Source organism: Scaptodrosophila lebanonensis, unplaced genomic scaffold (assembly GCF_003285725.1).
Source record: "Scaptodrosophila lebanonensis strain 11010-0011.00,11010-0021.00 unplaced genomic scaffold, SlebRS2 tig00001418-arrow-arrow-pilon, whole genome shotgun sequence".
Classification (NCBI taxonomy): Eukaryota; Metazoa; Arthropoda; class Insecta; order Diptera; family Drosophilidae; genus Scaptodrosophila; species Scaptodrosophila lebanonensis.
Genome location: NW_022060744.1, coordinates 1,137,072 through 1,161,660, shown reverse-complemented (window position 1 = coordinate 1,161,660; position 24,589 = coordinate 1,137,072). Strand labels below are relative to the sequence as shown.

The window sequence follows — 24,589 nt, the reverse complement described above, 5'->3', positions numbered from 1 at the left end:
GTAAGGACCAGTATGAACGCTGGGCCCTAAAATTTAATGAAAAGACACTTGACTATGGTTTTGTTTGAACTTTAATAATAATGATTTTGTGGATAAGTAATTATTGAGAATATGTGATTAAATGACCGTTTTAAATTAAATTCAGATAAATTTCAGTAGGTTTCGGAGAGTTTCCGCGAGTTTCAATTTCGTGTTTTGTCGACGACCAGCTTCTTCATGACACTGTGTGACCATAATTCGATTACAATACAATAACAAAATATTTCATATGACTTAATCGATAACATTAGTATAAATTGGTATTTCGATCTTTACACCCCCCCTCCTGGTGAATCGCTCCGCGATTCACAATTAAGCTTCAGTATAATAAGTTTTGACACCGGACGACGTAAGCTGCTGGTTGCTGTTCTTATGTCCACATTACGAATTTGTCCATCTTTGGCAGGATATAACTTTGTAATTCGTCCTCGCTTCCATTTTTCTCGTGGGGTGGATTCATCCATTATAATGACCAGATCATCTACTTTAATTGCTTCTGGGTTGTCATGCCATTTGCTGCGACATACAAGTTGTGGTAGATATTCATTTATCCACCGTTTCCATAAGCGGTCCTTGATCGATTGCGCAATATGCCACTGTTTTCGCAAACAAGTTATATTTTCTGGTGGGTATGGCGTCTGTGTCGAATTTACGCATCCCAATAGGAAATGATTTGGCGTAAGTGGCTCATCATCCTCGTGATCGACCGGTAAGTCTGTCAATGGGCGGGAGTTCAATATGTTCTCAACTTCGATCAGCGCTGAACGTAGCGTTTCCACACGTGGGGCGACGTCCTTCAATGTTTTTCCAAGCAGTCGTTTCACTATACGTATTAGTCGTTCCCAGCAGCCACCAGCACTCGGGTTTGCAGGCGAATTGAATATCCATTTAATTCTTTTAGCAGAGGTCTCATCTATTAGTGTCTCAATATTCAGCAATCGATCAGTTGCAGTCAATTCCTTTTGCGCGCCAACAAAATTGGTACCATTATCACTTCTGAAGACTACTGGTACTCCACGACGATTAATAAAGTTCCGTAAACTAATAATAAAGGCGTCCGTCGAAAGGTTTTCAACCATTTCCAAATGGGTGGCACGTATAGTGAGACATGTAAATATAGTTACCCAGCGTTTTTCGCATCGACGTCCAATTGTGACATTTATGGGCCCAAACAGGTCTACACCACAGTATGAAAATGGGCGTACATAAGGTGTTAATCGGTCAATTGGGTGTTGACCCATAAGTGGTTGACGTGGTTGACTTCGATCAATAATGCATCTATTGCATGTCTTCTGAACTCGTTTAAGTAGACCTCGAGCATCCGGTATCCAATATTTTTGGCGGCATTCGTTAATTATGACAGCAATGTTCTGATGATGGTACTTGTTATGAAAGTGTTGCATGATTAAAGATGAAAACAAATGACTTCTTGGCAGTATTATGGGTCGTCGTGCACCAAATGGTAGATAGTAAGCTTCATCAATTCGTCCAGACAGGCGTAACAGGCTATCCTCTTCCAAGTACGGTGACAATCTGTATATACTGCTTGTCTTTGGCAGCAGTTGTTTCTGGCGTAAAGTGGAAACTTCATCAGAGTAGACTTCCTGTTGTACAATTTTGCATAACATATTTTCAGCATCTACCAACTCTGTTGATGATAATGGCGGGATCCTCTCACTCTTCTTCATGGAGGTGCGGTAGACCAGGTTGTGTTTTGCACGCAAAACCCAGGCAAAGACTCTTATTAACCTTGATAGAGAAGAAAATTTAATAAATTTTACAATGGGCTCGCTTACTTGACAGCTTAAAACGGTTTTGGTCTCGATTTCTTCCTCAAGTATTCCACTCTGCGGTTCACTAATTGTTTTTGGCCATTGGTTTGAAGACTTCTTTAAGAATTCAGGTCCAGTTAGCCACATACTATTGTGATTAATTTTCGGCACTGCAACTTGACGCGTGGCAGTGTCCGCTGGATTTTCGGCAGACGGCACCCATCTCCATTGATCAGCGTGGGAGATGGATAAAATTTCGGTTACTCTGTGAGCCACATATGGCTTAAACTTTCGATCCTTTGAATGCAGCCATTGCAAAACCGTTTTTGAGTCACTCCAAAAAACTGTCTTATGCAATTTGAATTGCTGATGCTTGACCACCAGCTTATTTAGGCGCACTCCCAGGACTGCGGCTTGCAATTCCAAACGAGGAATTGACAGAAGTTTTGTTGGTGCAAGGCGAGTTTTCCCAATGACAAAGGCAACATCAGTTTGGCTTCCATAGACAATGCGTAGGTACGCGGCGGCGGCAAAGGCGCTTTGACTGGCGTCTACAAATATGTGTAACTCTATGTAGTTACTACGGCTCAAATTCGGTGAATAACAACGTGGTTTTCGAAACTCTTGCATGTTCTGCAGTGCTGTCCACCAATGACCCCATTCGTCCTGCAATTCACCCGGTAATACCTCATCCCATTGAATGCGACGACTCCAAGTTTTTTGTGTGAGGATTTTGGCGAATATGCAGAAATCCGCTATTAGGCCAAACGGATCATAGACTGCCATTACAATACCCAGCAGCTCTCTTTTGGTAGGAATGCGTCTTCCTTGCATTACTTCAGCTGCGATTCGATGAAACTTAGTTTTAAACTCAAAACTGTCAGTTGTCGTGTTCCAGTACATTCCAAGTATTTTGTCGTCAGCACCTTTCCCTTCAACGTTAACCACACTTGTCTCAATCGGTGTTTTATTCAGAACCTCTTGTAGCAGTGTTGAATTGGAAATAAAATTACGCAGTTCAAACCCGCCACGGCGATGGACTTCGACAATGTCATGGCAAATTCTTATGGCTGCTTCCTCTTGGTCAAAACTAATGACTAAATCATCCACGTAGTGTCGTTCCAATATAGCTGCTACAGCTTCTGGCTTCTGTTCTTGGTAGATTTCGGCGTTCTTGTTTTTTATGTATTCAGCACAGTAGGGTGAGCAGACTGCTCCAAAAATTAATGACGTCATGGCGTAATGTTGTATTGGCTGCGATGTAAGTCCGTCGCGCCAAAGGAACCGTTGTGCTTGTTGATCTTCAGGTTGGATTCGAATTTGTGAGAACATCTCTTTAATGTCGGCTGCCACTCCAATGGCACCATTCCTGAACTGTAACAGAATAGCAATGAGTGGATTAGTTACTTCTGGACCTTTTAGCAATGAAGTATTTAAAGATACTCCATCCACTGTTGCAGCGGCGTCGAAAACTATCCGCAACTTTTCTGGTTTGTGCACGGTTTGTACTGAAAAGTGCGGCAAGTACCATACTCTTTTTGACTCGTTCTCTATTTCTTCTGGCATTAATTTTCGAGCATATCCTTTCTCCAAATATTTGTTCATTTCATTTCTGTATTTTTCAGCATAAATTTCATCACGTTGCATTTTCTTCTCAATTCCCAAAAGTCGTCTTTCTGCCATCTTATAGCTGTTTGGCAACTGTACGTTCTCTTTCCAGAGTAATCCTATCTGAAATCGGTTGTCAACTTGAATAGTGGTGTCGCATAAAATTTCTCGAGCGCGAATATTATCTTTAGATTCCAGCAATTGCAAATCGTTAGTTCCAAAATGTTCGGTTGAAAAGTACTGTTTAACCAATTCGTGAAGGCTGTCTGTTTTAATGTGCATAACAAATGACGTGTCTGTCTTATGATTGGTCGGCCCATAAGCCAACCACCCAAGTTTTGTGTAAAGTCCTATTGGCTGTGTCGCACCATTAACAATACATGTTCGTGACAATCCCAAATGTGCGTTATCTAGCCCAATAAGCAGGCTTGGCTTAGCATCTTTGTAATCAACTATTGGCAAATTTCTCAAGTGTTTATATTGATGTCTTTGGAACGATTGTCGCGGCAGGTTCAACTTATGCACTGTCTGTGCTCCCTTTATTGTGTATCTTACTTTGTCCTTACTATCAGCAATCTCAAAACTAGTTTTTACAGACATTTCTGTGATTATATTTTGATCGTACCACTGCAGATTTAAAGCTTGACGTTGACCAGTCAAACCTAAAGTTTTTGCCATATTTTCTTCCAATAATGTAACAGCGCTACCCTCATCAAACATTGCAAATGTTTCGTACCTGCCATTTGGGCCATAAAGTACTACAGGAATAATTTTGAAATATTGGCTAAGCAATCCTGATGTAGTACTGCAAGTGAACATTGGTGTTGTTTTCTCTGTGACTGGACTTGACGTCTTGTTAAAAGTTGGCTGGCTTTTTACCAAAGCACTATGTAGTGTCTTGTGATGTACGCGTGTACATCCTCCAATATCGCATTTCATCTTTGAATCACAGTCTCTCATACTGTGTCCTTTTGACAGACATGAGAAACACAAATGGTTTGCTTTGGCTATGTCCCATCGGGCGGTGATATCGGTGTCATCACACCATGATTTACAATCACTTAATGTGTGATTTTCGTTGCATAACAAACACTTCTTTTCGATGTAATTGGTGTGAAGGATAGTCTTCACGTTTTTCTGTTTAATGGCATTCTCTGCTATGGGCAATCGGCTTATAATTCTAGCAAAGCTGCTTAACCATGTTGAAAACTCCGCAACTGAAGGATTTACAGACAACGAATCCGCATGTCGTATCCAATCTATTTGAGCATCCATTGGGAGCTTGCTGATCAGCTCGTCCAGTAGTATTGGATTTTCCAAGTGCTTAGTACAATTGGCAGATGACAAAAAGGCAACGACCCCACGTACCTTTGTAGACAAGACTATTACTTGATCCAATTTATTAATGGAGATTTTTGGGAACTCCCTTATCATGGCGATCTGGGATCTAACAAGTATTTCCGGGCGTCCAAATCGAAATTTAAGCTCTTCAATGACAGTTGGCACATCGTCGGGATATATTAGCATGGCTGCTACTGTTTCTTTTGCTTCGCCGGTAAGGCATTTCTGAAGTCGGATCAAATTTTGTCGATTGGTGTAATTGAATTCCTCTGTTGTGTCGTTAAAGTTGGCTATGAACAACGGCCATTGTTCAGCGGAACCAGAAAACATCGGTAAATCATATATTTTGACTGTAGATACTGCAGGCATCGCTGTTGTGTTTGTCACTGTATGGGAGACTGAAAGATTAGGATTAGCATTATTACTCCCAACATTTACACATTCTGGATTAAATTGGTTGATACTTAGCGGTGTCAAGTTCTTTTGTTTATCTTCTAAACGGTTCTCTGTGAATCGGTGGTTCATGTTCACAATGTCTTGTTGACCTTGTTTTACCATCGTAGTTAGCTCCTTCAGGCTAACTATAACAGCTGCAAGATCGTCACTTATTTCGTCTCTCTTTTGGACCACTGCCTTACTTGTTGAAGGCTTTTCATTGTCTTCTTTCACATTAGAGTTGTCACGCATTGTAGCGTCTAAAATATCGTCTTCACTTGAACTCATTTTGTTTGGCTTATTTCGCAAATTATATCGGTTCATCAGTACTACAAAGTCACAGTTCACTAATATTACACACCGGCAACCCTGGAGAATTTTATTTGCCTTAGGCGCGCTATGCTCCAACTCACAGCCTTTTTTGGTTCGCTCAGTGTATTCACTATTAGTGATCTAGTTCGGTACCTCAGAATTTAAGTCTAACAACTTTGTCTTTATGTATTTGTCACTCACACATATCACTCGGTATTTTTCTACATACATGCATACATGCACATATTTTAGGTATGTGGCAGATACCGTACGATTTTACCGTTACCGGCGTCACTTAACTCGGCGTCTCGACTAGATTTCAGGGTCACTGTACATTTGGCGATATGTACGTAAATTTTCGTGTGAATCTTGGCTCGTGTATACCAGTTGACATCTGCATAACACTTCGATTCCACACTATATATTCCACTGATCGTCGACTTTAAATTGAAAACACGCTCAACAACAAACGAAATTGAAAGATGTAAGGACCAGTATGAACGCTGGGCCCTAAAATTTAATGAAAAGACACTTGACTATGGTTTTGTTTGAACTTTAATAATAATGATTTTGTGGATAAGTAATTATTGAGAATATGTGATTAAATGACCGTTTTAAATTAAATTCAGATAAATTTCAGTAGGTTTCGGAGAGTTTCCGCGAGTTTCAATTTCGTGTTTTGTCGACGACCAGCTTCTTCATGACACTGTGTGACCATAATTCGATTACAATACAATAACAAAATATTTCATATGACTTAATCGATAACATTAGTATAAATTGGTATTTCGATCTTTACAAAGGGTAAGCCATAAAGTATATACATATGTATATACAAGTATACTATATTCTTGATCAGCATAGCATTTTGAAGTTTCATCAAAATCGGCTCACTACCACCAAAAATCTAACATATATATGTACCATATCTGCAATATCTTTGAATCTATTGAATTTTGAAAATTGGAATTAGCGATCAAAACAAATTGTTATTTAAATAAAAGCCTCAAATAGTTCGCAGAAAACCAAAGACCCGCAATGTCATTTATAGTATGTTGGTTGACAAGAACAAATTGATTTTTGGGCGATTTTCAGTAATTGTGCGATTTCAGAACTGATTAAAACAATACGAGTGTTAAAACAGTCAATGAGTAACGATTCAATATTCTTCCCAATACATGTGTCATTGATGGTAAAAATACAACAATAACAAGAAGAAGAAGAAGAAGAAGAGGAAGAAGAGACATACATATCTGGTATCGATTTCAATTGAATTTTAATTACATTTCGATGTCATATGTGGTGGTTTTCGGTTTTCCCGTCACACCGATCCGCTTCAATGATATACACCAGCTGTGCGTGAGGGAATCGGAATCGGAATGGGAATGGAAATGGGAATCGACACAGACGGGGCCTGCCATTGGACCATCTATTTTTAGACCAAGCGATTAGCAGCCAATGGCAGGCAGAGGCTCTGCAGGCACTTGGAAAACGCCAGATTGTCTAGTCGGTTGGGCCACCACGAATGTAACAATATTTTCAAGTATTTCATTCTCGAGTTCTGGGCGCGCTCGGCCTTTTGTCAGCTCTCAGTTACATTCGCGCATCCTTCAGTTGATAGCAGCAAGTGTTGCTGATAAGACGTGCACCGTGAAACTTTTAAAAATACTCGTAATCGTATTCATATTCAAATATTTGTGGAAGCGTGCCAAATAATAATAATAATAATAATAGTCTCAAATATGCATATAACGCACTGTGAGGAGCCCAGCCATGCCGTCGGCGATACAGTGACGATGAAGGAGCGCCGTTTGCTTCGCACCCCAAAGTGTGCGCGTTGCCGCAATCATGGCGTCATTTCCTGCGTCAAAGGACACAAGAAGCTGTGCCGTTGGCGCGAGTGCTGCTGTCCCAACTGCCAGCTGGTGGTCGATCGCCAGCGTGTGATGGCCGCCCAAGTGGCATTGAGGCGTCAGCAGACAATGGAGGCCCTGGAGGCCACAACGTCCCCTACATCCCAGCGCAGTAGTGATGAGGAGGGTGTCGAAATAATGGATACATCGCCATCAATGCTGGTCACTACTCTGGCCAGCAAATGCAGCACACTGGCGACCAATTCGATGCGCACACGTCAGGCTCTGATTGCCCAGAAACGTATCTACAAACAGCGCCTCCGAACCCTCCAGCAATCCACCCTCCACATAACAGCGGCCATGGAAGGTGAGTCTAACTTCAATTCCTCCACACTGTACCTTCGAGAGAGATCTTTTACTCTCAAAACGGCAAGAATTGATCGCCTTTCAGTTGAAACCCTAATTTAAAACAATAATAGTGCTATCTACAATTTTCGATCTATAAAACTCCATGTACGTTCGCTTTGGGGCCGGAGCTATGCGAATATCCTGATTCTCTTTAACATAAAGTATATTATAATTCGGTTGTTATATAGATGCCATTTGTACTATCTTTTAGTACACCAGGAAAGACCTTTTTTTTGTAATTTCTTTATAAACCAACAAGTTTACGGAAACCTAATCATTCCTACAAGTATATCCGAATAAATACTATAGTAGGCTGACAAAGCTTTGCCGCATTATTCACTTTAATAACCTGCTTTGATTTAATTATTTTTATAAGCAAACAAGTTTTTTAAACAACGCATATTTTGATCGTTCCTATGGCAGCTTTATGCTACACTGATCCGACCTTGCAACTATTTTGTATATCAACAAACTTTCCAATACCCAAATTGTCATATTTTTAAAAACAAGAACGTTTTCCATTAACCCCCTATGGTTCCTTTCAAACTTTGTCATATCCTTGGATATGCCAACAAAATTATCCGTGTCTAATTTGAATGTGATTTCTGTGCACAATATATTATACAACTTTTATACAACAACTTTTTTGCTGCTGATCATTCCTATGACTACTATATGTTATGGTATTTCGTATATATTGTTATTTCGTTTATAATGCCTTAAAAACAAGGAAGCTATTGCAAAATCAGCTATTAGTTCATATGGTAGCTATAGATATGTGTAGTAGCCTGAACTCGAACTCTCCACAATTATCCATTATAATACCCAGCTCTGCAATTTTCTATTTTATTCGGATACCATTACAAACACGAAAGTTGTGCACATAACGATTTTTTCTCTGATCGTTCTATGGCAGCTACTTATGGTTAAAATTTAGGTAAAATGTTTTCAAATTTTATAGAACAACCCGATATCAAATTTGATTCAGGTTTCTTGAAAAATCAAGAATATTCCAGTAGAAAAGGGGACATTATAAAATCTTAAAAGTAGGTAAAAGCCCTATTCAAAGAGAAGCATACAGGTGGACAAAAGGAATGTCATGCGAATAATTTGCTTACCGCACCGTTTTCGGGGTATATAATCTTAAATTCCATCATATCGGACAATATATCTTGCCTAATATAAAAAGCAACAGCTTTCGTATGTACATATACTTATTGGTAGAAAACTGTCTACTTTAAGATTTTCTTATACGAATATATTTTCGAGTGTAGTATTATTTGGCATAGGATATTAGGCCTTGCTTTCAATACTATGATAGAAAAATGATCTTAAAGCTCAATATTGAAGTCAATAGCCAACTAAGTCCACAATATGCAGTTTTAACAAGGACGTCCTCCTTCAAAACACACTATCCTTATTGGTTACAAGATATTGTGTATAAACATTTGGGCTAAAAACAAACTCTTTTGCTACCCGTTTGGCGTCTTGAACTCAACGCTGAAGCGAACAGCATGCGGTGCCAGACTGTCTGGCCTCGACGCAGACAGCATGTCTGGAAAACGTGATAGAGGGCCAGCCCAGCAGGCACTTGAAATGCGAGATTCTGTATATGGCTGGTCGAGCAGATCGGGCAACCAACGAGCCGGGCAGGGCAGCCAGTCAGCCAGTCAGGCAGGCAGGCAGGAAATGTCTGATTCATTGCAATAACAACAACAGCGAACAAATTGTTACAGTCGTCCGAAATTTTAATTTGGAAGGATCGACATCATATGCCCGCACATTTTAAGTGCGCTGCTGAAAGCTGATCCCCGAAAACGGAAAAACCACTTCAGACAATTGGAACGAAATGTGGCAAAAGTAACAAAAACACAATGCTGGCTTATACAAATAATAAACCAAGAGAGGAGAACTCAAACACTCCATCTGGTTTCCATGTAAATCTGATCATTGCCACAGACAATTCGGAGCCATGCTGTCTGAACGATCGGTCAGTCCGGCTCAGGTTACGCCCAAAACTGTGCGACAAGCTGATAAATGCGCTGAACAAATTGAAACAATTGCCAGGCAATTTGTAAAAGAATTTTACGCCGACTTGGCAATAACATCAAAGTCCTGTCATGCTTATGTAACATCCTTACTCTTTCTTTTCGTCCACTTGCAGAGTACAAGCAACGATTTCCCACGTTCAACTCACCAATGCTGGAACGCCTACGCAAGCGTCGCGCCTTTGCCGATCCTGAATTGAATTATGCCATGGATGCTACGCTCCTCGGAGGCGGCGGCAATGGGCCGACCGCGCCCACCACCACGCCGACATCAGCGACGGGCGCGACAATGCTCAGCATTAGCAACGCCTACTTTAATGTCGCCGTGGCTTCCTTGGCCGCTGCCACGCCCACTGCGCAACAACAACAGCAACAACCGCAATATCAATCAATGCCGCGCTTTTCACACACGCCCACGCAATTGACAACAACTACAGTGAAGAAGCCGAAGCTGAGTTTTTCGATCGAGTCGATAATTGGCGTTAGCACGTAATGAATATGTACGACAAAGCGTTTCTGTACATAATACTCTCTATTAATATAAATACGTTTTTTTTTAAACTTAAACGCGCCAAGAAAAACGGTCTATGAGTGTCGCCATTCACTGTCAACTAAACAATCGGCGCGCGATACATCAGCCTATCGAATATTAAACGACTATTTTAATGTTTTACCTCAAAGCCGCCCCTCCTATCATTCTGTAAATATTACATTAAGCCAATTTTCTTTTTGTTGCTTCAACAATATACATATATGTTTTTTTTTTTAATAAAACGTAAGATTATATTTTAAATCAAGATCTGGTATTAATTTATAGTATTGCTCTGCAAGCAACTATTGGGCTTCTCTGTAGAAAATCTTAAGGTGAAATGCGATTTCAATGTACATATAGTACATGCATACATATATTACTTGAGAGAAGACAATTTTAAATTAAACTTGAATGAAATGCTAGAGCCGAGTGCGCTCAACTAACACGCCTCCTCCTGGTGTTATACATTCGCAAAATAAAATTCTCCATTATTTCCAGTACTCAAATTTTTAATCTGTAGCTTAGGAAAAAAGTCTTATTGGCAGATTTGAATTTACCACCCAAAAATAAAAACGTACAAATTAAACTTCACGACATTAGAACAACACTGACTATGTGCTAGTCGGTGTGAACTAAATAATTAACCTGTTGGCACCGATGGCAGCCTATCGATAATTTGCTCTTGCCGGTCTATTCGATGACGACGGTTCATTGATAGGAATTTTTGTAAAACATGGTTACAATATTTTACGCCGAACCCGAATTAGTCATTGGACTTAATCGCAAGATCTTGTTTTTAAATCCAAATGATTTGCAAATTTTCAAGGAAATCGAGCTGTCCAAGGACTTGACTACATGTGGTCTGAAATCAGCCGACGAACCACCGCCTGCCGCCAATGACACAAATGAGACGACCATCACCAGCGATGAGAAAGCAGCAGCTGCTGCTTCTGGTAATGCAGGGGGTGCGGTAGTGGAAGTGAGCATACAGCAAGTGTGTTACTCACCGGACCGACAGTTTCTGGCTTTGACAACAGCCGGACAAAAGGCATTATTACTCTACAAAAGCCGACCAGAACATGCGAAACTGCTCTCGGTGCGATCCTTGGCGCGTGCGTCTAGCGCTCTTGCCTTTGCCAGCGACAGCAGCTCTGTGTTGGTCGCTGACAAGACTGGGGATTGCTATCAGTATGACTGCTGCGATGTAGAGGCAACGCCACGAATGCTATTCGGGCACTTAAGCATTGTGTATGACATTTTGTGGACACCGGATCAAGGACACATCATTACATGCGATCGCGATGATAAGATACGTGTTACTAATTACCCTGCCACCTACGACATACACAGCTATTGCTTGGGCCACAAGGAGTTCGTGTCGAGCCTAGGCCTACTACAAGAGAGGGACCTGATCTCCGTTTCGGGTGACAAGACGCTGCGTGTGTGGAACTACATTGAGGGCAAGCAGCTTCTGGAGCATGAGCTGCCGGCGCCGGCAGTGCGTTTGCAAATGGATGCGCTGGAAGGGGGCAAGCGATACCAATTGGCCATACTCTTCTATGACCATAGCGATGCCTTGGGACTGTACGATCTGGAGCGGTCTGCGGATCAGAGCTGGTCAGTAGTTAGTGAACGATTCGTGCGTGCCGATGCTGGTTCATGGAACTTCAGCAATTTCGCCATCGCCGATAATCGCATTTATGTTGCGGGAGCGACGGATGAACGTCTCTCGCTGCGCGTCTACAACAGAAATGATGGCGAGGCGGCGACCTCTGTGCCCGCTGGCTGGCTGGATATGGTGCATGAACAGTTTTCCGAAGATGTTTGCATTCCCGAGGACCTGTCTGTGTGGTTCAAGAAGCGGTACGACAACATCAGCGAATACATGGAGCGCAAAAAACGCCGTATTGAAGACAAGCAGCAGAAATGTTGACAGAAACACAATTTTCTATCTCTTTCTATTTAGCAACATTTATTTTTATACGATGAAGATATTAAATGTAATTATGTTTGTGTGATTTAACACTTATGTGTCTTAAAACTTAGACTGGTTTGTAATCCAATTTGCTCTCGAGTTTCTTATTATCCGATACCTTGCGCACTGCCTTCATAAAGTCCTCCTGTATCACGTATTCACGTTCGGCTCTGTAAGGAGATTAACGATCAGTTGGCGATAGTGTGGCGATGGGTGTGTGTGTGATTTGGGTGTATCATCCAGTGCAAGCACTATCAGGCATCAACAGAATTGCGTATGTTCTTAAACCTTTCTACAAGAATACTCCCTGAAGCGGTACTCCGAAAGAATGCTCCAAAAATGTATAATTTTGAGTTCCGTTTAGTTCAAAATATAATTGCATTCACAATTCTTAAGAGTTTTTTCAATAATAGTGACTGAGTGTTATTTGGATTGTTCCAATTTTTTGTTTTGTTTGAAACCTAATTATGTGCGTTTCCAATAAACTCCAGAAGAATGCCGTGGGCATGTCGAAAGAATATTCCAAATTATTAACATTTATGAGAATTCTTAAATAAATTATGCCTTAGCTGTTCCATAAGAATGTTCCGACATGCTACAATTTCTACAAGTTTAAATTAAACTTGTTTTAAATTCGCATAAATTTAACATGGATACTGCATGAATCGTTCCGAAATATTGTTCCACTCGTATTGTTACACATTTGAGTTCCGCTTCATTCGAAATCTAATATATTCTGACTTCCGCACAATCTTTGTTTTTAAAAGCGTAACCTCTGAACAGAAACCGAATCAAACAATTGTGCACTGATCGAACAAAAAGTAATTGGGGCATTCGCAAAATATATATACATATATATATATAGCTAAGTATGCTTAAGGTGGGTATTTTTGAAAACATATTGAACATGATTGAACTTTTGATTAAAAACAGCCAAATATACATAATAATTCTTCAAAATAACACAACAAAAAGGTGAAGAGCTTACCTTATGGCAAAGAGGCCCGCCTCTGTGCAGACATTTCGCAAATCCGCCCCATTGAAGTTGTCCGACAGCTTGACAATGGCTTCGTAATCGATTTCTCCGTGCTTCGCAATCTTCAGCGCATGGATTTTTAGAATCTCCAAGCTGCAGAGAGAGTGAGTCCGATATAGAAGGCATTAGTGCTGGGCTATTAGTTGGACGACTGAATAATCAACTTACCGTGCTTGTTCGTTGGGCAGCGGAATCTCAATCTTACGATCCAAGCGACCAGGACGTAGCAATGCAGGATCCAATGTATCTGGGCGATTCGTTGCCATAATCATTTTAACTTGACCCAATGAATCAAAGCCGTCCATTTGATTGAGTAACTCCATCAATGTTCGCTGGATTTCACGATCGGCACTTGTGCCTTCTGAAAATCGCCGGCCACCAATTGCGTCGATTTCATCCATGAATATAATGCAGGGCTGATGATCACGCGCATAATTAAACATTTCACGTATTAAACGCGCACTTTCGCCAATATATTTGTCGACAATGGCCGATGATACAACTTTCAGGAAGTTGGCATCCAGCTGGGAGGCAACGGCGCGTGCCAAGAGCGTTTTTCCCGTGCCTGGTGGACCATAGAGCAGGCAACCCTTTGGCGGTGTTATACCAACGCGCAGGAATAGCTCTGGATTGAGCAACGGCAGCTCAATTACTTCGCGCAATTCGCGAATTTGCTCGGTCAGGCCACCAATGGCCGAATATGTTACATCTCCAGGATCCTCGTGCGACATATTGTACACCAAGGGATCGACTTCTCGCGGCAGATATCGCATTATTGTCAGAGTGGTCATGTCCAAAGCGACACGAGTGCCCGATTTCAACTTTGCCTTGTCCAATTGACGGCGGCAACCAACCACATAGCGTGGGCCGTTGGTAGCCTTCACAATAACTGCATGGAAAAAATAGGGATATAGATGGCAATCTAAAGATGATAGAGAAGCCACTTACACTTATCTTCGGTCAATTGTTTCAGCACTTCTCCCACTATTTGGCCAACACTCTGCAGTGCCTTTAAATCGTTTTCCGACTTGTCATATAGCTTGGTAAGCTCCTTGATTTCCTCGCGTTCTACAACATTCAGAAGAAATTCCGTAATTAGACATACTATGTACACAGACGGCTTTACATACTTTCTTTGAGTCGACCCTCAACTTCTTTGTGTTCCAGGAGTTTCTTTCTGTAATCGGTCAGCGCTTTCTCGCGCACACTCTCGGGGACTGCGGTTACGGTCATTTTAACTCGCTAAATAAGATAAATTTAATTTTTATTAACAACTTGATACTTTTTATTGAGAACGTTGTAGTAATGAGTTTGCAATTTCCTTCTCGCTTATGTTCACTTCTTCTTCTTCGCTAGCGCAAGTCACAGCCGACCGATAGCGATAACGATCAGAGCTGTCGCGCTTCTATGTTATCGGACGTTGCGTAAATGTTTTTAAAACTTTTTCCATATATATATGTACTATACGTTGCAGATTTTTATATTGGGAACACTTCATAATGTAAGACGCAACCTATTCGATTAGTTCCGCGCTCTAATTATTCGATAAGCGCGCCTCCTATTGCTAGTGCATAGTTCTCGGATTCGTCACAATGCCATTGTCTGCACAATTTATCCGCAATTTGCAGCGCTTCCGCTTGGTAACATTCGATGTCACAGACACATTGCTGCAGCTGAAGGATCCGCCCGCCCAATACGTGAGCACGGCGACAGCCTGTGGCGTGCCAAACATAGACAGTAAGAAGCTGCAGCTTTGCTTTCGGCAACACTTCAAGATCATGAGCCAAAATCATCCAAACTTTGGACGCAGCACACCAGACATGGGTTGGCGATCCTGGTGGCTACAGCTGGTGGACAATGTGTTTCGCTGTGGCCATCCAGGCATCGAGGAGGCGAAACTTAAGCAGATTGCCGAGCAATTGTTGCTGGTTTTTCGTACGCGAGCCTGTTGGACACACATTGAATGTGCCGGGAATTTGGTTCAACGAATGCGTGATGCTGGCAAATGTGTGGGCGTCATATCCAATTTTGATCCCTCGCTGACGCAAGTGCTCGAGGAAATGGAGCTTTTGCATAAATTCGACTTTGTTCTCACGTCCTATGAGGCCGGTGTTATGAAACCAGATGTGGGCATTTTCGAAATACCGCTGAAACGCCTCAATATTGCACCAACCGAAGCCCTCCATATTGGCAATAAGTACGACATGGACTATACAGGTGCCCGCAATAGCGGCTGGAGCAGCTTGCTGGTCCAAACTGGCCCCGAGGGTGAAGTTTCAGGCTCAAATTTGGATGCTGAAGCAGTCGGACACACGTTCGCCAGCTTGCGTGAAATGCTTCAGACGCTGGAGACTAAGCAGATTGTCTGGTGACAGGATAATATATGCATAGTTATGTTGCCAAAGATTTCATACTTTTGACGTGATTTTTATAAGCTTTTGTGAATATTATAAGTAGATTTGTTCTTGAGCATAGAACTAAACATTGTACATAGGTGTATAAAATGCAATAATTTAAAATAACACTGTTTTAAACATTAAACTATACCTGAATGTCTTAACCTATGGAGCTACGAATAGTCTATAACTATATACAATGTAATGAAGCGATTCCGTTCGTGGAATCGCAAATGCAATACAAAATACTACATAAAAACATTCCACGCCTATGTTTGGCCCTAAAAATTGCAAAACAAGCTCAATAGTATATGTACGTCTCAGCTATCTCGCTTTTTTGAGCTTTGCATAAACGTAGAAACAGATTAAAAGCGAGAAATAATATTCGGGCGGTCACCTACAATTACGTTGCATTGACTTTCTCCCCCCTCCTTGAGGGACTTACACGATTTTTACGTGGACTTTGTGTTCTTTGTCGTTGTTTTGGCGGGCATTTGTGCCTTTGCTGCCTTCAGTTGCTCCAAATTAAACTGCTTGCGTATTTCGGTCGACACCTGTTGTATCACAGCATCCGTATTGGCCTTTAGATCGCGTTCCAATACATCGATATCCACGTCCTTGCTCTCTAGTCGCATCTGCATGTCCGAGTAAAAATCACAGAACAGTACCGGCTCATCAGAGCCGTTGGGCGTCCGTGTGCTGCAATACTGGCCCCGGCGATGTAGGTCATCGTTGTTGGCTTTTGTGTCGAGAAAACGACGCGCTCCCAATGGCAACTGTTGCTGTATGAGGCGCTCGTGGTTCTGTGATATTTGGTATTTGAGTTTTTTGAACTCCTTCACCTCGTTTTTCATGTACTTCACATAACTATACATTTTCGATGTTTCCATGGTCAGTTTTTCGAGGCAGTTGATGAAGTGGCGCACTTGGCGTGTTCGCGGCAAGGTGCTGGGATCCAGCCGTTCAGCTTCATCGAAGTGTTGGAGAGAACGATTGAATTCATGCTTCATGGCCAGCGCAGAGGCCAGAACAATATGATTTTCAGCAACTGTAGGCGCATGCTCGACAGCTGCTTTGAGTATAATCTCTGCATCGGCGCGTCCCATCCGAAACAGAATCGTGCCGAGGCTGAGTAGCGGTATATCCTTGAAGGGGGGCGGTGCCAGCATTGTGGCCAGACGGGCGCAGGGTAAAGCCTGCAGTGCATTGCCACGCATGCGCCAATAATAGGAGCTAAGCGTGTGAAACTTCCACGACTCTGGCTGACGTTGCAATCCATTGACAGCAAAGCGCCGAATCAGCTCAACTGTGGATGCGCCAATGTTGGTATCCTGTTCTCGCTCCACATACGCAGACTCTGTGACCTCAGGCTGAAAGCTCTCCAGATGATCATAAGTGGCCGGACCCACACTCAGCTCATAGTAATTTTTACAGATGGGCTCAACCATGCGATCAGAAGCGGTTAGACTGCCAGCCGTGCCTGGGCTCGCTCCCGTTTCACCCTGTTCCGGCAAATTGATGCGCTTCAGTTGCTCGGGCGTTATTTTCAAATACGACATGCGTTTCTCAAGCATATAGTAGTCCATGGCGCACTTGGCCTGTTCGACCAAATCCTCGCCAAACCGCATAGAGAAGCGCAAATGATCGACGATTTGCTCACGTTTCCGCAACAAATCCAAATACGAACGCTCCACATACTCATTGTAGCGTATCTGAGCCAGGAAGGCGATCAGATTCTTCGGATCCCGCATGTGAAATGGAGAGTCAAGCTTCTGAACGATCCGAGCATCCTTCAATACCCAATGATTGCTCGCCGACGTCAGGCTAAGCACGTGGAGCGTCGCTAAGCAGCAGGCAACAATGACAAGTTTCCACGGACGCATTACCATCGTTGGAAGCTGTCTTTGTCTGCTAAATGCCACGAACCACAATGACTGACATATCCGACATACCGTTTTCGGTAAAAACAAAACCAAAGCCTCGAACGTAAATCAACTTTTGGTTTGTAAATAAATACCGCCGGCCGCTGCCTAAAAGTATCGATGCTGCGATGCTATAATAGTTTATTATCGATAAAAGCTCACTGGTATTTTCATTACCAGATATTCAGATATTCAATCCAGTTCCGGTGTCAATTTTATAGGAATAAAAGTAGAAATACTAGCAACTAGCTAGTTCCGTGGGTTCTTACATTTTTTTCTTTTACTCTGGAATATAAAATATTGTAATATAGCAAGTAAATACGTTGGCAGAATGTTCGATAGCATCGAAGCACATTGTACCATTTTATTAAAAAAAAGTTTGTAATAGTTAGGAAGGCTGGCAAATGACAAAAAAAACACACTGCTAAGTGAGATTGTGACTATTTGTCATGATATTGATATCGGTAGCCCTGGTGCGCAATGAACAGTGTTGCAAGCCCCGATAACATGTGCCATTTGGTTTGACAGCTGCCACAGCCTGTGTGCAAAAATACATGCAGAAAAGTACACAGCACATACAAATGCTAGGCAAACACACTTTTACAATTTATTAAAACGGGAAGCACTCGCACTCGCAGTGCCGAGCAAAATTAATCAGACGTGATTGAGTTATAATTTAGCGCAAGGCACAGCAGTCAAAACAAAAAGTAATAACATATGTATGTTTTTTCGGTCAATATTCTCCCAGCACACAAAGATACGTGCAAACACAAACACACCAAAAGAGAATACGCCATAGTTTAAAGTGTAGGTTGGAAAGAAAAACATATATTTAAAATACTTAAAGTTTCAAGTAATTAGTGGATATTCGTGAATTTCGATGTCGATATCGTGTTCGTGTTTCGGGTTCCTTAATGATTTAGTTGTTGTTGTCATCCAATAAGCGGTGCACGCGTCGGTGTCGGTCTCGAGTGCAATTAAAAATTTTATCCCTCCTGAAGACGACGAGGTAAGTTATGGGAAGAAAGGCGGTGCGGTGCGTCTGCCCTCTACCTCTTTCACATACAAATGCACATACGCATACACAAACAAACAAAGCACAAAATGCGTAAAAGCGCAAGTAGTTCCTCTCTATGTATGCATGTTACATATGCATACACATACATACATATATATGTGTATAGCTCAAAAAAAAAACTATCATAACTGGCAGAAGAAAAATAAGAAGAAGCGTTCGGTTGTTAATATGTATGTTCGGTGTATTCCGGTACGAAGTGCCGAAGTTTGTTCTGCAAAATGAGGCAACACCATGGACTAAAGACAAATATATGCATAAATGTATATACATACATAGATATATGAAAAGGAAAAGCATAAAAATAAGATGTGCGATGATATAAAACGCGAGTCATTCCAGCAGAAGTAAATGCATACATACATATGCAATACGTACTATATATACATATATATGTATGTATATGTACATATGTATAAATTTGCGAGCTTGTGACCGACCAACACACATTATACATGCATGCTAAATATACATACATACAACATACATACATACATACAGGCAGCAGCTATACATAATAAATAATTGTAGTAAGCGTATGTGTTTTTGTCACAGTCAGTCGGTTCGCCAGTTTGATATTAATGTAAGACATTAAAAATGTTCAGAAACATTCTGTACAGTGCATACATAATCCATATCGATATTTCATTATTTTTAAATCAATTTTGTTTTCCAGCGGATACAGACGCACTCTCACACGCACACGCGCACACAACAAAAACAAATTGTGGCGGCCACGGCAGCAGCAGATACCAGAAAAGCAGCGAAGCAACAACTAATAATAAAGCAGATATAAATTGTACGTAAAAAAATAGCGCTAGGAAAACCAACAACAACAATCAACAAAAGTGGACAAGAATTTGCCACTCTAAGCAGTTTTGTTGGATGAGTAGTGGTGCGGAGAGGAAAGTTTTGTGAAACGAACGAGGAATCACAACAAAAGAGGCTCTTGGTAAATAGTGGCAGTAGTGGCAGCGCTGGAGTGGAGCAGGATTTGGACAGAGCACAGAGAGAACACTGCGCCCGGATTCCAATGAATAGCAAACGGCCAAATAAGATGGAAATTGAAACAGATCAATCAATCGAAGCAATGGACACCCAAGAGGTCGAGATAATTACAAGCGACCTACAGCAACAACCACAACAGCAGCAGCAACAACAGCAACAACAACAGACTAATTCGCCACCACAACTGCCCAAATTTAAGAATCTAATGCATCCACAGTTGCACGCTGTCGGTGGCGTTACCCAACTTCCCAGTGAAAACGGCAATGTGCCGCCACAACAACTTTTAGCCGATAGCAGCTCTTCTTCGTTCATAAACGAGCAAGAGATGCCGATGGATGATGAGACGAAGGAGGATCAGTTCCGTTCCGAAACAACGTTCTCCTATACGGTGGAGAACATTGGCCAGCTGAAGAACCAGCACTTATCACCAGCCGTCTATGTGCGCATGTTGCCATGGAAGATAATGGTTATACCGAATGATCGGGCCCTCGGCTTCTTCCTGCAGTGTAATGGTGAAAATGATTCGCCCACCTGGTCGTGTAATGCAATTGCTGAGCTGCGTCTGAAATGCCACAAACCGGACGCACAGCCGTTTACCCGGGCACGCATCAAACACTTGTTCTACAGCAAGGAGAACGACTACGGATATTCGAATTTCATCACCTGGCAGGAGTTGCAGGATCCGGACAAGTGCTATGTACTAAACAATAGCATTACGTTGGAGGTGCATGTCATAGCGGATGCACCGCACGGCGTACTCTGGGACTCAAAGAAACACACTGGCTATGTGGGCCTGAAGAATCAGGGAGCCACCTGCTATATGAATTCGCTGCTACAGACCTTATATTTTACGAACTCGTTGCGTCTCGCGGTCTATCGCATACCCACTGAGGCCGATGATAGCACCAAATCCGTGGGTCTTTCGCTGCAACGCGTCTTCCATGAGCTGCAGTTTGGCGATCGCCCGGTGGGCACCAAAAAGCTGACCAAATCATTCGGCTGGGAAACCCTCGACTCGTTCATGCAACACGATGTTCAGGAATTTCTGCGCGTCCTTCTCGACAAGCTGGAGTCCAAGATGAAGGGCACCTGCCTGGAGGGCACAATTCCCGGACTCTTCGAAGGAAAGATGTCCTCGTACATTAAATGCAAGAATGTCGACTATAATAGCACACGCTATGAGACTTTTTACGATATTCAGCTAAATATCAAAGACAAGAAGAACATATACGAGTCGTTTCAGGATTATGTCGCATCCGAGACTTTGGAGGGGGACAACAAATACGACGCCGGCGTCCATGGCTTGCAGGTAAGTCAACAACAATTGCTGTTACGTCTATGCTAGGCCCAAAAATCGCCCCAAATTGTAAAATACAACCACCTTTACAGTCCCAGATAAAGTAAGAGACGCTCTATCGGTAACAGTACTTGAAATGATGTTAAATCTTAAATAATATTAGTATTACTCGAGCCTTACATATGTACATGCCATTATATTGAAAGACTATCAATCATTTGAAAAGTTCAAAGGTGGAACTTATGAAAAAGATAACTCAATCAATTAGAAAAATTATAGGTTATAATCAGAGATGAAAAATAGTGAAAAGATTATTGAATTATTAGAAAGGTTTTAATAACCCAAGATGAAAATAAGTAATATTCATTTGAATAAAAAAACTTTCATTTTTACGAGATGAAACGTATTTGAAAATATACTTTAAAAAAATCAAAGGTGACTAATTTTATAAAGATTATTCAATCATTTGACGAAATCATGAATAATTGAAGAATCGTACTACTTTCTTGGATATTACATATATTTAAACACAATTTATGGATTTTTAAGCTTTCCATAGCGTATGAATTATTCGTAATCCTATTTTGTTGTATTTTGTAGGAAGCCAGCAAGGGTGTCATCTTTACCTCATTCCCGCCAGTCTTGCACTTACATTTGATGCGTTTCCAGTACGATCCGATCACAGACAGCTCCATCAAATATAACGATCGGTTTGAGTTCTATGAGCAAATCAATTTGGATCGCTATCTGGCCGAGCGTGAGAAGACGCCAGCGGACTATTTTTTGCATGCCGTACTCGTCCACTCTGGCGATAATCATGGCGGTCATTATGTGGTATTCATAAACCCTAAGGCCGATGGACGTTGGTTTAAATTCGACGATGATGTGGTTTCCAGTTGTCGGAAACAAGAGGCGATTGAACAGAATTACGGCGGCATGGACGATGAAATATCCTTTCATGCCAAATGCAGCAACGCTTACATGCTTGTCTATATACGTCAATCGGAACTGGATCGAGTGCTCAGCGATATACCGGAGAATGAGATCTCGAGCGATCTGGTGGAGCGCTTGGATCTGGAGAAACGGATCGAATTGGTGCGTCGCAAGGAGCGCAACGAGGCCAATCTATATGTCTCGATTCACGTCATACTCGAGGAATATTTCGAGGGCCAACAGAAGCGGCGACTGTTCGACTTGGAGAAGACACATCAGCGACCATTCAAGCTAAAGCAAACCCAAACTGTGGACGAATTGGTCGATATGCTGGTCAAGGCATTCGGCGTGTCACGCGATCGCATGCGCATGTGGAATATGTGCACAGCCCAGAATCAAAAGTTTATCTATTTCGACTTTGAGGCCGAGGCGATGCGCACCATCGAACAGATCCCACCATCGCAAAAGCCCTGGGTAATCTTTTTGGAGCTAGCGTCGGCAGAGAACACCGGTCCGCTGCCGCCCTTTAATCCTAAAACAGACGCATTGCTCTTCTTAAAGTATTACGATGCGCGCAACAAACGCTTGAATTATATTGGTTGCACCCATCAGCCACTGAATCGTCGCATCTCAGAGCTCGTGCCTGAGGTGAATCGGAAGCTAGGCTTTGAACCCGACACTGAACTAACCGTCTTCGATGAATGTGGTGATAAGAAGGTGCCGAACATAAATGACACCATCGACAATGTTCTCTACATATCGCAGGATCATCTGCAGGGTCAGATATTGATCTTTGAACGCGAAAATGTTGACATGAAACTCGATTTGCCCACAGTCGAAGACTACTTTATGGATCTGGTCTATCGAATTGAAATCATATTCAGTGATAAATGTAATCCCAATGAACCAGACTTTACGCTCGAGCTCTCCAATCGCTACAATTATGAACAGCTGACAAATGCAGTCGCCGAGCGTCTAAACACAGATCCACAAAAGTTACAGTTCTTCATGTGCATCAACAACTACAAAGAGACAGCGGGAAATGCTGTGCCCTACACATTTAAGGTACGTAACTTTACTTTAAAAAAGGCAACAATTCTGCAACACAAAGCAAGTTTAAAGAATACCCGACGAAGTTACTCAAAATTGGGCGTTAAATCGAGCTCTTGTAAAAATTTCCGTTATTTTTCAATTTTTTCAATGGTTACGACCAAACAATCTTTTATTAATTTTATTTCTGTGAAATTTTCTATCGTAACAGTTTCATTCAACATGAGAGTGAAGAGAAATTGGGGTAAAAATTAAAATGGAATTTAAGTTCTCAAGAATTCCATACATAGGATCTAATACCCCACAGAACACTCCAGTACAAGTGCAAGTTACTGTAGACAAACGAAGGCTTAGAATAGTATAGGATGCTTATCGGTTTTTCTGACTTGCGGAATTTTTAAGCTAGTTCTACAATCCCTTTAAACAATGGTTTTACAGTTAATTCGAGGAAGTTTCTTATTTGCAACGAATTGAAAAATAAAGTTGAATCGATTTCGGAAATATAAACATTACTACTACGGAAACTTTTCAGCTTCAAATAGCCACACATTGGATTTAATAGAAACCTTTGCTTCTTTTTTTAGGGCACCATCAAGGATCTGGTCTCCTACAACAATAAGAGCACACCGAAGAGAATTTTCTATCAAAGACTGTCGCTGAGCATCCATGAATTGGACAATAAGAAACAATTCAAATGCATTTGGGTTTCGAACGACCTCAAGGAGGAGAAGGAGCTGGTGCTCTATCCCAACAAAAATGACACCGTCAAGGGGCTGTTAGACGAGGCGGTCAAGAAGATACCGCTACCCGAGAATAGTCGCAAGAAATTGCGTCTGATGAAGGTCGGAAATCATAAAATAGTCACCGTTTGCAAGGACGAAGTCCCTCTGGAGACGCTACTTAAGTCGAGCGAATCAATAACCACCACACAGGGTGCACAGAAGACCTATCGGATCGAGGAAATATCCATCGAGGAGGCCCAGCTGGCCGAGAACGAGATGCTCATACCGGTCGCGCATTTCAGCAAGGAGCTATACAATTCATTTGGGGTGCCCTTCCTGACCAAGGCGCGGCATGGCGAGCCCTACAGTGCGCTGAAGCAGCGCATACAGAAGCGCCTAAATGTGCCGGACAAAGAGTGGGAGAACTACAAGTTTGCTGTCATCACGATGGGGCATACTGTGGACGTGAATGACAACACTCCCGTGGATTTGGAGGTCTATCGCACCTGGACTGGCGGCCAGCTGCCATTCTTCGGACTCGATCACATTAACAAGTCTCGCAAACGCAGCTCGCTCAATTTCTCGGAGAAGGCAATCAAGATCTACAACTAATCTGAATTAAACATCCATCTGCGGATCCTATGGTTTGGCTGGCGGCCCCTGGCATTGGCATAATCGCAGAAAAACTCTACAAAAAAAACATACATATATAGTTATTATATGTGAGGTCGAAAGGTCGGGTTGCGCGTGCCATACAGACGACGAAAACTATGGACTTTTGCGGACTTGTGAGCTGTTTTTCTCTTTTTTTTTTTGTAAGGGGGGGG

The 24,589-nt window shown here is 42.0% G+C and overlaps 7 protein-coding genes across 8 annotated transcripts; 4 read left to right on the top strand and 3 right to left on the bottom strand.

Moving 5' to 3' along the window:
• Positions 1-311: 311 nt before the first annotated feature.
• LOC115633383 lies at positions 312-6,317 on the bottom strand. The gene is made up of 2 exons (XM_030530827.1): positions 6,118-6,317; positions 312-6,043 (listed from the first exon to the last, which is right to left on the bottom strand). Exon 2 carries the CDS (start codon positions 5,517-5,519, stop codon positions 312-314), a length of 5,208 nt encoding a protein of 1,735 aa, XP_030386687.1. The 5' UTR covers positions 5,520-6,043; positions 6,118-6,317.
• Positions 6,318-7,249: 932 nt separating this feature from the next.
• On the top strand, positions 7,250-10,309 carry LOC115633382 (doublesex- and mab-3-related transcription factor 1). Its single transcript, XM_030530826.1, has 2 exons — positions 7,250-7,727; positions 9,933-10,309. Exons 1-2 carry the CDS (start codon positions 7,250-7,252, stop codon positions 10,307-10,309), a joined length of 855 nt encoding a protein of 284 aa, XP_030386686.1.
• Positions 10,310-11,072: 763 nt separating this feature from the next.
• LOC115633211 (tRNA (guanine-N(7)-)-methyltransferase non-catalytic subunit wuho) lies at positions 11,073-12,371 on the top strand. Its single transcript, XM_030530598.1, has one exon. The coding sequence runs from the start codon at positions 11,082-11,084 to the stop codon at positions 12,279-12,281; it is 1,200 nt and encodes a 399-aa protein (XP_030386458.1). The 5' UTR covers positions 11,073-11,081; the 3' UTR covers positions 12,282-12,371.
• LOC115633212 (26S proteasome regulatory subunit 10B) lies at positions 12,298-14,676 on the bottom strand. Its single transcript, XM_030530599.1, has 5 exons — positions 14,490-14,676; positions 14,308-14,427; positions 13,528-14,248; positions 13,312-13,452; positions 12,298-12,493 (listed from the first exon to the last, which is right to left on the bottom strand). The coding sequence occupies exons 1-5, from the start codon at positions 14,590-14,592 to the stop codon at positions 12,391-12,393; spliced, it is 1,188 nt and encodes a 395-aa protein (XP_030386459.1). The 5' UTR covers positions 14,593-14,676; the 3' UTR covers positions 12,298-12,390.
• A 175-nt stretch (positions 14,677-14,851) lies between these two features.
• LOC115633261 (rhythmically expressed gene 2 protein) lies at positions 14,852-15,919 on the top strand. Its single transcript, XM_030530666.1, has one exon. The coding sequence runs from the start codon at positions 14,952-14,954 to the stop codon at positions 15,729-15,731; it is 780 nt and encodes a 259-aa protein (XP_030386526.1). The 5' UTR covers positions 14,852-14,951; the 3' UTR covers positions 15,732-15,919.
• LOC115633260 lies at positions 15,771-17,704 on the bottom strand. The gene has a single exon (XM_030530665.1). It carries the CDS (start codon positions 17,642-17,644, stop codon positions 16,208-16,210), a length of 1,437 nt encoding a protein of 478 aa, XP_030386525.1. The 5' UTR covers positions 17,645-17,704; the 3' UTR covers positions 15,771-16,207.
• A 486-nt stretch (positions 17,705-18,190) lies between these two features.
• Positions 18,191-24,573, top strand: LOC115633256 (ubiquitin carboxyl-terminal hydrolase 7). 2 transcript variants are annotated; one of them, XM_030530659.1, is made up of 4 exons: positions 18,191-18,686; positions 19,429-21,069; positions 21,658-23,055; positions 23,625-24,573. In XM_030530659.1, the coding sequence occupies exons 2-4, from the start codon at positions 19,786-19,788 to the stop codon at positions 24,372-24,374; spliced, it is 3,432 nt and encodes a 1,143-aa protein (XP_030386519.1). In that variant the 5' UTR covers positions 18,191-18,686; positions 19,429-19,785; the 3' UTR covers positions 24,375-24,573. The 2 variants fall into 2 exon arrangements, with proteins under 2 accessions (XP_030386519.1, XP_030386520.1); XM_030530660.1 differs by lacking the exon at positions 18,191-18,686 and adding an exon at positions 19,315-19,335.
• The last annotated feature ends 16 nt before the right edge of the window (positions 24,574-24,589 follow it).

What these genes read in the sequence shown, in the direction of transcription:
- LOC115633383 (XM_030530827.1), bottom strand. Translation starts at nt 5,519, where the DNA reads ATGAACCGATATAATTTGCGAAATAAGCCAAACAAAATGAGTTCAAGT.
- LOC115633382 (XM_030530826.1), top strand. Translation starts at nt 7,250, where the DNA reads ATGCATATAACGCACTGTGAGGAGCCCAGCCATGCCGTCGGCGATACA. An exon ending in CATAACAGCGGCCATGGAAG is followed by an intron (nt 7,728 to 9,932) that starts GTGAGTCTAACT and finishes GTCCACTTGCAG; the next exon opens with AGTACAAGCAACGATTTCCC.
- LOC115633211 (XM_030530598.1), top strand. Translation starts at nt 11,082, where the DNA reads ATGGTTACAATATTTTACGCCGAACCCGAATTAGTCATTGGACTTAAT.
- LOC115633212 (XM_030530599.1), bottom strand. Translation starts at nt 14,592, where the DNA reads ATGACCGTAACCGCAGTCCCCGAGAGTGTGCGCGAGAAAGCGCTGACC. An exon ending in TGAGGGTCGACTCAAAGAAA is followed by an intron (nt 14,428 to 14,489) that starts GTATGTAAAGCC and finishes TGAATGTTGTAG; the next exon opens with AACGCGAGGAAATCAAGGAG. An exon ending in GCGGGCCTCTTTGCCATAAG is followed by an intron (nt 12,494 to 13,311) that starts GTAAGCTCTTCA and finishes ATCTCCTTACAG; the next exon opens with AGCCGAACGTGAATACGTGA.
- LOC115633261 (XM_030530666.1), top strand. Translation starts at nt 14,952, where the DNA reads ATGCCATTGTCTGCACAATTTATCCGCAATTTGCAGCGCTTCCGCTTG.
- LOC115633260 (XM_030530665.1), bottom strand. Translation starts at nt 17,644, where the DNA reads ATGGTAATGCGTCCGTGGAAACTTGTCATTGTTGCCTGCTGCTTAGCG.
- LOC115633256 (XM_030530659.1), top strand. Translation starts at nt 19,786, where the DNA reads ATGAATAGCAAACGGCCAAATAAGATGGAAATTGAAACAGATCAATCA. An exon ending in CCGGCGTCCATGGCTTGCAG is followed by an intron (nt 21,070 to 21,657) that starts GTAAGTCAACAA and finishes TGTATTTTGTAG; the next exon opens with GAAGCCAGCAAGGGTGTCAT. An exon ending in CTGTGCCCTACACATTTAAG is followed by an intron (nt 23,056 to 23,624) that starts GTACGTAACTTT and finishes TTCTTTTTTTAG; the next exon opens with GGCACCATCAAGGATCTGGT.